The sequence below is a fragment of the Triticum aestivum genome, chromosome 5A, assembly GCF_018294505.1.
Source record: "Triticum aestivum cultivar Chinese Spring chromosome 5A, IWGSC CS RefSeq v2.1, whole genome shotgun sequence".
Taxonomy (NCBI): domain Eukaryota; kingdom Viridiplantae; phylum Streptophyta; class Magnoliopsida; order Poales; family Poaceae; genus Triticum; species Triticum aestivum.
In genome coordinates, this window is record NC_057806.1 from 420,019,495 (window position 1) to 420,032,061 (window position 12,567).

Genomic DNA, 12,567 nt, shown 5'->3' on the forward strand with positions numbered 1-12,567 from the left:
TCTTCTCCCTGGTCGGTTCATCGAGCCAGATGTTGTGCTCAACCAAGCTAGGCAGAACCAAGCCAAGTCACCATCCCAACTCCCTAAAATTATATTGCCGACGAAGTAATTTTACCTTTACGCTAGTCTAAGGATCCATCCCACTCCCCACGTCCTTTCCTAATCAACATCGGGCAGTTTAGAGTCAGTCTCGACGGCGACCAGCACGATGTGGGTGGCCGACGTGTAGACGACGGAGAGGTGCTCGGTTGTTTTCTCAGGAGCAAGTCCTTGATAGCAAGTTTCCACTCCATCACCTAGGTGAGCCCCCGTCTTCCTCCTCCGCCGCCGCCTCCACCGGCAGGATCCCCCTCGTAATGGCCTTCCTCGCCTGCCTCGCCTGGCTGTACGTCGCCGGCCGGTACGCTCGCGCCCTCCCTCTCCTTCCCAGATCTCTCCGCCACTCTGCAGATCTGATCTCGCCTTGATTCGTTCGCAGGCTATGGCAGGACGCGCAGACCCGGGCAACCCTCTCCGGTCAGGCTCTCCGGCCTCCTCGAGAAGAGCAGCAGCAATGTGCGGATCTCTCAATCCCCCTCTCTGCCCACCTCTCGTTTTTCTCAATTTTTCCTGGCGGTGGCACTTGATTGCAGCTCCCCAAGGAGATCCTGGGGGACGACAAGCCGAAGGACCTGGGATGCACGTAATTTATTGGTTCCTTTCTGGTGTGACTTGTTCTTCTGGTTTGTTGATTCAAAATGGGTTGTTTGGTTTTGGAGGATGGAGGGATTGAGAGGAAGATCGCCGAGGTGGAGATGGACATTGCCAAGGCGAAGAGCGAGGGGTATTGTGGGGGAATGAGGCTGGTGCTGGTACCGGTACCAAGGGTTCCGACAGAAAGAAGTTCGTTGCCCTCATTTGAGTTTACACTAGCTTTGGCTCACATAAAAAACACCACCCGAGCACCTCTCGGTGTGCCGTCATGTTTACATCTTGAATATTTTTCTTGATTAAGTAAAAAAACTGGTTTAACTCATTCTTTGTGTTGACATACACTCACAGTAAGGATTGAACTCGCGATGGTAATGATGAGTCTGCAAGGTCAAGGTCATATGGTCTAATTACCAAATCACAGAAAGGAGAGGAGGAAGCTGAGCTCCGCCCTTTTTTCTGTCCAGGAGAGAAGGTTATTTTTTTTATTGAAACCTGCACCTTGTATTGGGTCTGGAGGAAATTTTTCTCTGTGTCTATAGTTGTTGTATCTTAGTACTCCGTAGTGTACTGCCTGTACCATGGCATACCAATTGTTCGGACAGATCAAAAGGCATATAAATGCTATTGTACTTCCACATCTCACATCTCATTTACTACCTTGTATCAGCATTACTTGAAACACATTTATGCAGTCACGCATCTCACCTTGATTTTTTTTCTTCTGAATTTTGCTTGTATTGGAACTATATACATTTGCACTGTCTAGTTATGCTCGCTGGTTGAATTTTCAGCATTTGAATCCGCCTCAAAGGAGAAACAAGGCATTAGCTAGTACCATAAATGACAAGATAGCTTGGCCATGACTCTATCAACTTGCCTAGGTCCAAGTCCAACACTCACAAGCTTCTTCATCTGTAACAAACATCAATCTTGGGAGCGTTAGTTGAAGAGCCGGTGTTCTACAGTCTAGAAAAAAGATACAGAAGAAGTCATTGTCACTACTCCTATTAGAATATTCAGTCGAAGAAGAAAACTTCTTGTTCTGGCTGCCGGTTAATTGCAACTGACTTTATCAACATGTTAATGTCATACATGTTATTGCTCTGCTACTTAGTTGCGAGTGTTTTTTTTTCTGTTTTTTTAAGAGACCAGCATTTACACATCTATGTTATACACGTCTGTGCCAGTGTCTCCTTGTCGATGCATTTTTTAATTAACAATGTCTATTATGAATGCATCTCTCAGCTGGAGCATCCATGTTCAATCTCAGTTCAAAATTATAAGTTCATAAAAAGCATGAGCATGCCTAATCATTTCAAATTCTTTGGAACAAACGCACAACCTCTGCATCAATCTCAAGTTCCAACTCATTGCCGCCCTATCAAAAATAAGCCTGCTGTCAAAATAAATAAGAAAGAGACTACTCCAAGAGCTGAACCTCAAATTAAACACATCGCATTTAAAATATTCCATTGATGCAATTTTAAACAAATCATAAAGTACATCTCATTTATTGATAAAAATGTCAGAAAACACAAAGAATCATTTTTTTCGAAAAGGACGCAAAGAATCAATAGGCACAGCACATGCATTTTCTGCCTAAAGAGAGCACTCATGTCGCCATGTATTTCAGTATCTCACCTCGGCGTTACTGTCATCCTCATTGTTGAGGGGGGTGGCGAGGAGAAGCACGCCGAGCCATTCCCGGTCCGCCATGGACGATGTCCTTGTGGTCGCGAAGCAGGACGTCGCCGAGAAGCTAAGCATTGTGCACGTTGTGAACATGTCCAGCTAAAATGGTTGTGAACATGTCCAACTAAAATGGAGGGGGGAAATGAAACAAAAATCAATACGAACGCCCGCCTCCCGGCGCTGCGGGAGGTGCGCCGCGCTCACGCGCCTGCACATGGCGCCATTCTTCCACTGGCAGGTGGAGGGAGGAGCTCACGGTCTTGGAGTCATGTCGGGGTGGCGAGCCGCCGCAGCCCCTTCGGCCACCCCGCCTGTGTCCATCATCAGGGCCGGCCCTTTTTTGGCTGTTCGCCCGGCGAACAATGGCCCAAGGAACTCGATTCTCATCGGAGGGTACGCGAGGGGAAACAAAATTTGCGGATGCGAACCCTAAATTGGCAAAGTTCTGGTATATATAGTGGGTTCGGCTGAGTTTTTACGTGCCACCCGTAAGAAATTTACGAGCCCAGCCGTTTTTACCGTATCTGATCAGGCCGGGTTTTTTTGGATCCTGCTAGAGATGCTCTAAAGAGAGACGGGGCTCGACCGCTCTCCACTATATCGTTTTTCTCCCGGAGTTGATCGGAAGCTCTTTTTTTTTCTCAAATCTCCACTCTATCGTTTTTCTCTTGGAGTTGATCAGACGCTCTCTTTTTTTCCTCAAAGAAATTAAACAGATGAGAGGGATATGTGCTAGAGTAGCTAAAGCTCATGCAGGTAGACACATTTTGAAAGAAGTGTTCTAGTATAAAAGGAGGGACATATTTTGAAAGAGGTGTTCTAAGAAAGAAGGGATTTAATAGGTTGGATCCACGCGTTTTACATGGTCCAAATTTACTCCAGTATATTCTTATCCCAGCTGCACATCAGGTATATTAATACTATATAAGAAGTTTTTTTTCACTTACAGCCAGTCGGCCACTTCGGCTAGCCGGTATGTTTCCTCATCTCACGACGTAACTTACTCAGGGAGGTCGTAAGATTACCACGCATCTATATTTCGTATAAGCTGGATTGGGTGCGGGAACCGATTCCTTTTCCACGTTGTAATTTTTTCTCCCAACCCCCCTTTTCTTACGGCTTGGTTGGGATGTGACTGGTTGGAGTGAGGAATAACTATTCCTCATCCTGGGTGACGAATAGTGCGACCCTATATATATATATATACTACTAATAAACAATCAAACATGATTTTTAAGCACACCTCATAAAATATACACAAACCCGTTATAACCGTACGATTAGGTCCATTAATTTAATCTAACAGCCAGCCTAAATCTAATCCCTTCTCTCGTGTGTACTTAGTAATTTAGGTTGGCTGAACATTCTCCATCGAGAGGAAATTTCAGCCCCAACTGCGCAACCGCATCGCCTGTAATCACGCAAGGCCCGAAAAAAGGATCTGATCTAAATTACCCTCAGATAATCACGCAACGCATCCTGTAATCACGCACCCTCATGCTTTACACTAACCCACCATCCCTACGCTCCCTGCCTGCCGCTGACGCACCGCCCATGGAGCAGGAGCCGCAGCGACCCCCGGCCTCATGCCGTGCAGCCCGCAGCATATTGCGCAACGCGCCGCCGCGCCGTCGAGTGAGCAGGACGCGACCCCGGCCTCGTGCTGTGCAGCCCGCAGCATGCCGTGCAACGCGCCGCCGCGCCGTCGAGTGAGCAGGAGCCGCCGCGACGCGGGCCTCGTGCCGTGCAACCCGCAGCATGCCGCGCGCCGCGCCGTCGAGTGAGCAGGAGCCGCCGGCGCTCGTACACAATAAGCAGACAGCCATGCAGCTGGATGGATTTTTCCTTGAGGAGCACACACACCTATGAAAACCGCAAACCGCCGGCTTGCTTGATCGGTGGCACGACTCAACGGAACACGCACGCGAACACAACCGTTTTCATGACCGAGCGTGTCTGTGGAAGCCAGCTCTCCTACCCAGGCCATTCTTTGCGAGACCGGCGAAGACAGCTTCAGCCTCCCCGCCTCCCCGCCAAGGATGGAATCACGGAAAGATCTGCTTCATCGAAACCGTGTCCGCGAGGACGACGGGCAGGTACATACATACATATACCCAAGGTCGATGTTGGCCGATGCTTGTGGTTGCAATTTCATATCCTGGCCGGTGATGTATTGATGCTCATGGTGAGCCATGGAATAATAACCGGGAACTCTTCATCTCTATGTCATACTGGATGAATCCTTGTAAGTAATCTCTTTTCCCTACCCCTTCTTATATTTATACAGGAAATTCAAATGTGGTTCAATGCAATTTAGTTTTTCGTTCCATCTGACAATTCAGTTGTATTATTGATTTGGACAATTTTCAGAAATTTTAACCCCTCTTTTGATTTTTGGATTCCTCAATCATTCTTAATTATTTAATGTCAATATGAGGTACATTTGTTCCCAACATTATACCTGAGAAATGTTAGTTGACCACTTCGGTTTGTTCATGATCTATTCTAAAGATAGATTATTAGCGGTGCAATATCTTTGTTGGTTCAATCAAATAGTTCAGCCGGGATCGTTCTTACCAATATTTAAGCCAACTTCAATTTTTACCCTGCTCGGTCGTTTTGGATTATTTAGTTCTAGATATTTTTACTTTTCGCATAAGATGAGGCCCCATTCTATTTTATTTTATTTTCTTAGGTAAAATTTCTTAATACAAGATGTTTCATGTGTGTGAATTGCACTTTAGCTAAAAAATGAGATAGCAAGGTGCAGAGGAAATGTGAGAAAAGTTATACATAAACCAAAGAACTTGTCATTTCTCTTTGCTTTACAAGTTTGCAATTTGTACTATGCTTTATTTTCACTATAACGCAAAATTTATAGTGTTTCAGGTGAATGGTAAATCGAGTCATGAAAGAAACTATAGTGGCCAGAATTTGTAGCCCTTAGCATACAGGTACGTAGTGAAACCACAAGTTTGTCTATTGGCATACCTTTTGCTGAATGCATGATGTGCTCACACAATTTTGGACAGCATAGGGATCATACGATTACTTATAGAGGACTATACGAAGAGAGGATTATGTTGGTGCAAATAAGCCATGCTCTACAGTGATGACCAGCGTGAGCGCGCTCAGGTCGAGTCCGTGACGGGCGTGGGCACGGTGATGATCGGCGTGAGTGCAGCCAGATCGAGTACGTGCCATGTGTTCGTGTGCATGTCGGTCGAGGCCGAGTCAAGCCTGTTTTGTGGCTAGGCGTGTGAGCGTGAGGTGTCTAGAGTTGTGGGCGATCAGTTGAGCCAGCCGCAACGTACACGCTGCAACACATCCTGTGCGCGGCCGGGCCAAGCGAGCCGCTAGGCGTGCGTACGTAGCGGAGGCTCGTGTGGGGGCTACGTCCAGCAGCTTCAAAATCGGCGGCATCGACGAGCTGCATGCATGCATGAGTTGTTAGCTGGATGAGGTTAGTTAGCTAGCTTAGCGCGTGGAGTTAGTGGCCGGGTAGTGTGTGTGCGCCCGTGTATAAATACCCCATGTACTGATCGACCGGATGTGTGGTATGTGCCCATCGTAGTTCAAGTTGCAGAAAATAGAAGAGGTCGTGCGTGCGGCACTGTTCATCGGCATGGCGCCGTTTTTGCGTCGAGGAGTTGGTGCACCGAAAAAAATTGTGTGCTCCTTTCCACCTTCGTCGAGTGTGAGAGAGAAAGGGCTATCCAGGGTTAGTCACAACATATTACTTATACTTACTTGCATATACATGCACCGGCATGCACGGTGATCATATGGCATGATGCACGGCGTTCCACCGAAAACACCGGGTGGTCGTTGAGTATACCTGGTACATTTACTATATCCCTATAAAAGCACCACAGAGGACAGATCTATGTATGGCTCTGGGGTATACAGTCAGATGTACTCACAGTGACACTACATAAGTGTGCCAACAATATTATAGCTCTCGGGACAATATTCCTACACACTCTGGAGGCCATTTGATTTAATATATGAACCTATGGGGAAGGCCTCCTTGGTTGAACTCAGTTAATCAGTGGTCTCGGCAGACGTTGTCTTTGTGTATGCCGGTACATTTCAAAATAATAATAATCAGATGCTGTGTTGCAGGGCCACTGTTTGTTGTAAATTCCATATTTATACCTACACTTGATGCATTTTCAGGTTAGAGAGAGACAGAGGGAGGGAGGGAGACTGGACATGGAAATATGAAGGCAACTCAGTATTGAAGATAATCATATTGCCCCATGTATGTTCATGTTACCCTCCTTAAAAAAGTTGTGGCCTGATAACTTTTTTCCTTTGTAATGTAGATCTCTAGGTAATGTCATTCTCTTTCATGAACTCTTTGAGGACTATGACTTACTAAAAGGATCAAAAGAAGACAACCAACTAAAATAAGATTCAAGAAGTTGGCATCCTTATCAGAGAAATTGCATTGTAAAGTAGTTTGCATTTTGTTTTCAGTGGCTACACTAGAAGTGAAGACTACATGCGTATCAGTCAATTTTATTTTCTATTGCTAAATCTATACTTCCAAGTCAGGATACCATGTCCATTTTAGAAAATACCATACTTGTACGTAGGAGAAATTGATGGGAGTATTGAATAGCCATTGGTAAAATTGAGCAAGTGTTGCATAACTTTAACTTTTGTCCTTGCATGTTGATCATGTGTAAATTCATCTCTAAAATCAGTTTGTTCAAAAAGCTTAGTGACCATGGCCAGACGCTTGGTTCTTCACTAGGTTGCTGGATCACAACGGTGTTTCACTTTAAAAAATACATTTATAGTGACATCTATTTTGTATCCATTTCATTTATATTCTTTTGCAAGAATTATTTAAAATTTAGAATATGTGAACTCACTTGATCAAAGTTTTAGACGTGTGTTGCACGTGCTCGCTTAATTACTAGTCATACTAAACCATACTACCTTCACCATTAAGGGCCCGAAGTTGTATAATTCCTTGGGCGTACTCCCATCCGACTGATAGGTAGATACGGTTGCCTCTTCAGTCACACTCTCATAGTATTGTCAGGATTATATCCACGTCACTCTCGTTAGTTGCTCCATTGTGTGGGTCGGCCGTTGACATCCAAATGGCATATAGCAATATCTCCCCGCCACAGCTATATCTCACTTTTAACCAGATGGTTGCTCCCCGCAGCATCCATGTGTACGGGCCATCCCAGTAGTGTGTTATCGGTTTTGTTCGTTCGGTCTATTCAATATTGTGTTCAATTTTTTATTTTTCTTTCTTTTTCGTTTCTTTTGTTATTTATTTTCTTTGCTTGTTTTCTTTCTTGGGTTTCACTTGTTTTTACGTTCTTTCTTATTTTATTCTTTTTTATTCAGTTATCTTTTGGTTTTCACCAATTTTCTTCGTTTCTTCCCTTTTTACTCCTTTTATTTCTAAGCACTAGTTTTCTTCAGTTTCCTTTTTCTCATTCCTTTTCTTTCTTTCTTTTCTCTTTTCAGTATTTTTTCTTTGCTTCTTTTTTTTGGTTTTCAATGGTTTTCTTCTTTCTCTTTTCGCAGAACAAGAACATTTTTAATACACGTCTAACATTTATTAAAAAACATGAAATATGTTTTCTGTACACATTGAACATTTTTCAAATGTACGATTAACATTTTTTTATGTCAACTATTTTTCAAACACGTTCTAGATTATTCGTATATATGAAAATATTTTTTACACATATTTAACATTTTTAAATACATAACTAAATGTTATTCATACATATATTTTTGATCAACTTTTCTCATACACATTTTACATTTTTTTGTATGCATCGTGAACCTTTTTTATACACTTATTTGACATTTTTTAATACATTAATAACAATTTTTTAACATATATGTTTTGATTTCTACTTTTTTCATATACATTGTACATTTTTGTATACATTGCGAGCATTTTTAATACACATATAACATTTTTAAATGCATGATTAGCATTTTATCATACATAAGTTTTGAGGTCTACTTTTATTCGCAAAAAAAAAGTTTTGAGGTCTACTTTTTATATATGTTATACATTTTTTGTATACCCAGAAACATATTTTATACATTTTATTATTTTTAAATACATGATTAACATTTTTTCATATATATGTTTTGATGTATACCTTTTTTCATATAGATTGTACACTTTCTTATACATTAGAGACATACATGTTTAACATTTTTCCAATGCGCGATGAAACATTTTTCCATTCTGTATGTAAAGTTATTTTTGTAATAGATATATTCAGAACATTTGGAAATATAAGAAAAATGTTTAAAAAACAAAGCAAAAATGTAAAATGTAAAATGTCCCCGCTAGGCCGGCCATTCTGGCGGCTGATTTGACGCGAGGCTACGCTACTCTTGCGCCCGTATCTCCCGCCCCCCATCAATCAAGAATCCGAAATAGCCCTCCATATCGCTCCACTCTCCATTCTCCTTCCGTCCATGCAGTAAACCCTAGATCCATCAGATCGTGGGCGACTACCGACTAGGGATTAACGGTCTCAATGAGGTCCGTCACCAAAGAAGAAGCCGAGAGAATATACATGACCGCTTGGATCGATATTCGTGGAAATTCGGATGAAATTCGCAGGATACTGCCGAGACAGATTGTCCTGTACCCAGGTATTGATCAGATCACCGTTGCCATCTCTCTCCATGCTTTTTTGTCAAGGATACTTCTCCCTCCATGTTTTCGCGTTCAGTTTTTTCCATCTAAAAAACAGCCGCCGTCGTCTTCTTCCTGGCTTTGATCTTTGGCCAGATATCTTCGAGCGAGTGTGGGGTTGGGATCGGCTACTGCCACAAGACATCGATTGCTCGGACTTTATTTTTGATTACCTCAAGGAGTATCTGAGGCGCAATCGAATGGACCACGTCGCCGCTGCCGACGGCAAGCCTGAGGAGTGGCCGCCGCTGAAAGCCCCACCACCGGTGGAGGATGTTCCCAAATGCTCCCCGGACGGGAAGAAAGCCCTCACTGTTGCTGCCAGATTCGTAAGCTCCTGCATATAGACTGACGAAAAGGTGTGGTTGATCCTGACTAACTCGTTTCTGCTCGCCAATTTGAAGTGTCTGAAGATGGAGCGGCAGTTCATGAAGGTGTGGAAGAATCGACCCATACACAATGTGGAACTCCTGAGCGAAAAGATCCAGGAGCGCGCCAGTCGCCTCATCCTTGTAGGGTGAGAATTCTCTGAACCTGCCGCCGCCAACTTGGTGGTATGTACTATGTGAGAAACTGTTCTACCATCTCGTCTGTATTTCTTGTCTAAACTCTGTGCATGTTCGTGTATTTCAGTGTATCGCTAACGAGGCCGCTTTGGCTTGTGAGCTGCTCAAACGCGGGGCTAAAGCCAATGACAAGGAGATCAACTTATGCAACTGCATCCGCCATTGCGCGCTGAGTCTTATGTACATTACAGGGCCGCATTCAGATGCCGCCGCTGCTGCAATGGTGGTACGTGTGTGCCCTTCCAAAATAAAAAACCCTGAACTTCTAGTATTCGATCTTTTGTGCTGACCATCATGTTGGTTTCAAGGGCGTTGCCAAGGAGGCCAGGAAGATTCGTGAGTGGCTGAGGAATGTGAACGAATGTTATCGCTTCAGATCCTACTCTCGAAGATACGAGATTTGTCTTTGCGATGACATCCGCGTTGCCACCTTTGATCTTCTGAAGTATATACTGTTGAATTCTACAGGGCATATATGGTATACAACATTTTCTTAGATCTCATATTACCCTTTTAGGCATTTCATTTTCTTCTTTGGTCAAACGTAGTTAATTGGTCAATATGATCACCGTGTTTTAATATCCCCAGGAACAAAGAACCGTTTGTGCTTATGGATTTTGCAATAAAGAGGAACAAGAGTAAGAGACAAACGACCATGGCAGGAACTTCAGATAAATATTTATGACAGGTAAACATTTATATGTCAACTCTTGTTGTTGCTGTTTCTCGCGCAGAACTTTTCAGTCATCACTACCTATTATTGTTCATTAATTCAACTCAAACATGACATTTGCCCAAAAAAATGAGCATGGCGAACGGCTTAATTCTTTGGACAGCTCATCCGGTAGACGTAGATTAGTATTTCCAACCTGAAAAAAAAAACATCTAGCCATTGTTGATTAGATTTTTCAGGAGTTGCATCATATAAGGAGGGTACTTGTCTTGTTGAAGCGTGGCTAGCATCCCCATTTGTTTGGTAGCTCACAACAATATTCATACAAGAGATAACATCAAAAGAGGCAGCGTATTCTGATGTGTTGTATGTAGTAGTACTTACAACTCCCACATGAGAGCATCAACAGCATGACTAGGAAATTCAGACCCTCAAGCACCCACGGGCACGTCCGCAGGCAAGGTCACGCCTAATATGTTAGCTTTCCACAGCCGTGTCCCTCATATCCAAAACCCTAAACCCACGCAACGCTATGTATAAACACGATAACCATGTAGTTCATTGGATCATCATTTCATCGCCGGACAAAAGGACCATAGTTCATCGGAGGACAGTGCATTACTACAAACAACTTACAACATAAATAAAACGGGGAAGGGCAAAGGAAACCGCCATTTCCTCACCGCTCCCTTCCCCTTCCGGTCGTCGGCGTGGCTGTACCCCTCCTCCATGAAGGCCTCGGCATGCGGCGTGCGGCGGCGTCGGAGCTGGAGATGGAGCCGTCTGTCAGGTCAGACTCCTTGGAGCATGCTTGCCCCAAGATCCTCCGGGTCAGGCGGTCCTGCTCCTTCGCATGCCGGGCCGCCTTTGCCTTGGCCACTACCTCCTTGTTTGCTTCATGCTTCGACAACTCGATGGCGAGTCGGAGCGCCTTGGCATTCTTGCGGCGGAGGCGCCGCACATCCGTCTCCGCCGCCGTGAGAGAGCGGAGGAGGACCAACACGGGGAGCGCGACCTCCGGATCGACTGGCGCTCACGCGTGATCGGCGGGCGGTCAGCGCCTCCCCCGCCGCCCACTCCCTTGTTTGTTGCCACTTACGGCGGGTTGCTTGTGCCTCGGACTTGGGCTGGCATGAGGACCCATCGGTGCCAGGGTACCGCCTCCGGAGAAGAGGAAACCCGCATTGGTGGTGGTGGGCGGCATACCTGAAGGACGTTGGGAGCGGAATGTCCAGAGCTGCGCGACTAGCAAGACGGGGCGGTGACGCTCGACGGGCGACGGGCGTTGAGGAAGAAGAGTCGCCGCTGCCGGTTCTGCCTTGGTCGAGTCACGACCGCCTCAACGCGATGAGGATGGCGACGTCCTCCACATCGTCGGGTTCCGCTTCGCGCAGCAGGCTCGCCCAGTCGTCAGAGCCGCCGGATTTTCCACTCGAGCCAGCGCTGCTTCCGTCGACGGCCGTTGATTCGGATCGGAGGGGATTGGAAGTGGAGTGGACGGAGAGAGGAGTGAAGTGGAGTGCAAATTGACTGCTATCTAGGGTTTTCCAGATGGGGATATGTGCGGGGCACTGGTGAGCCAGGCAGGGCCAAGCCGTCATGGCGGACGCGCCCGGGCCGCCCCATATCGGCCCTAATTTTAACTTTTTCCAAAGCGCCGGATAGGCCGAGCGTTTTTTCGACCGGACAGTGACCGGGGTGTCCGCCCGGGCTTTTGGGGACGGTTTGGGGTGCCATGAAAGGTCTGTCTGAAAGCATTACCCCCCCCCCTCTCTATCTTGTTTACAATGTATGTAGTACTGTAGTACCCGTCCCTCCATTCTGAACTATTTGAAGTTCTAGTTTTGTCCCAATTCAAATAATTTGGAATGAAGAGAGTACTAGTTTCCTTAGTGCTACTTGATGCGAACGCCTATGTACACCCCTTGTGAATGGATGATTCCTTTCTAAGATCCTTGATCTGGCTAGCCTTGTGATTGTCCCATTTTTTTGCGCCGACAGACTAAATTGCCAATAACCACCACACTTGTGTCAAGTAGTGCGAAAAGCCAACAAAATGTCGAAAGTTTGCAGAAAATACAGTTTTCCGGGATTTTTTATTTGAGAACCACTAAATGGTCGTTTGATCTTGTTTTCACCGAAATTCGACATGTGGGACCCACTGTCAGAGCCAATGTGGCAACAGCTGATGGCCCATGCAAACGACGGTTAGACAACGCTTATGTACCTACCGTCGGTCCTAACGG

General features: G+C 45.2%; 1 protein-coding gene and 1 long non-coding RNA gene across 3 annotated transcripts in view; both read left to right on the plus strand.

Moving 5' to 3' along the window:
* Positions 1 to 167: 167 nt before the first annotated feature.
* On the plus strand, positions 168 to 1,330 carry LOC123107041 (uncharacterized). Its single transcript, XR_006451574.1, has 3 exons — positions 168 to 400; positions 479 to 882; positions 1,042 to 1,330. It is a non-coding gene; the product is annotated as an uncharacterized lncRNA (long non-coding RNA).
* A 7,179-nt stretch (positions 1,331 to 8,509) lies between these two features.
* The window catches only part of LOC123107042 (uncharacterized), a 5,199-nt gene continuing 1,141 nt past the window's right edge, over positions 8,510 to 12,567 (plus strand). Inside the window, exons 1-6 of one of the 2 annotated variants that reach the window (XR_006451575.1) lie at positions 8,510 to 9,039; positions 9,179 to 9,411; positions 9,487 to 9,636; positions 9,716 to 9,874; positions 9,957 to 10,126; positions 10,237 to 10,336. Coding sequence is in view for 1 of the 2 variants with exons in the window: in XM_044529051.1 (XP_044384986.1) it covers positions 9,366 to 9,411; positions 9,487 to 9,599; positions 9,716 to 9,874; positions 9,957 to 10,126; positions 10,237 to 10,333 (585 nt within the window). In the remaining variant the exon portion in view is untranslated. The remainder of the gene's footprint in view (positions 9,040 to 9,178; positions 9,412 to 9,486; positions 9,637 to 9,715; positions 9,875 to 9,956; positions 10,127 to 10,236; positions 10,337 to 12,567) is intronic. The other variant, XM_044529051.1, reaches the window with a different exon arrangement.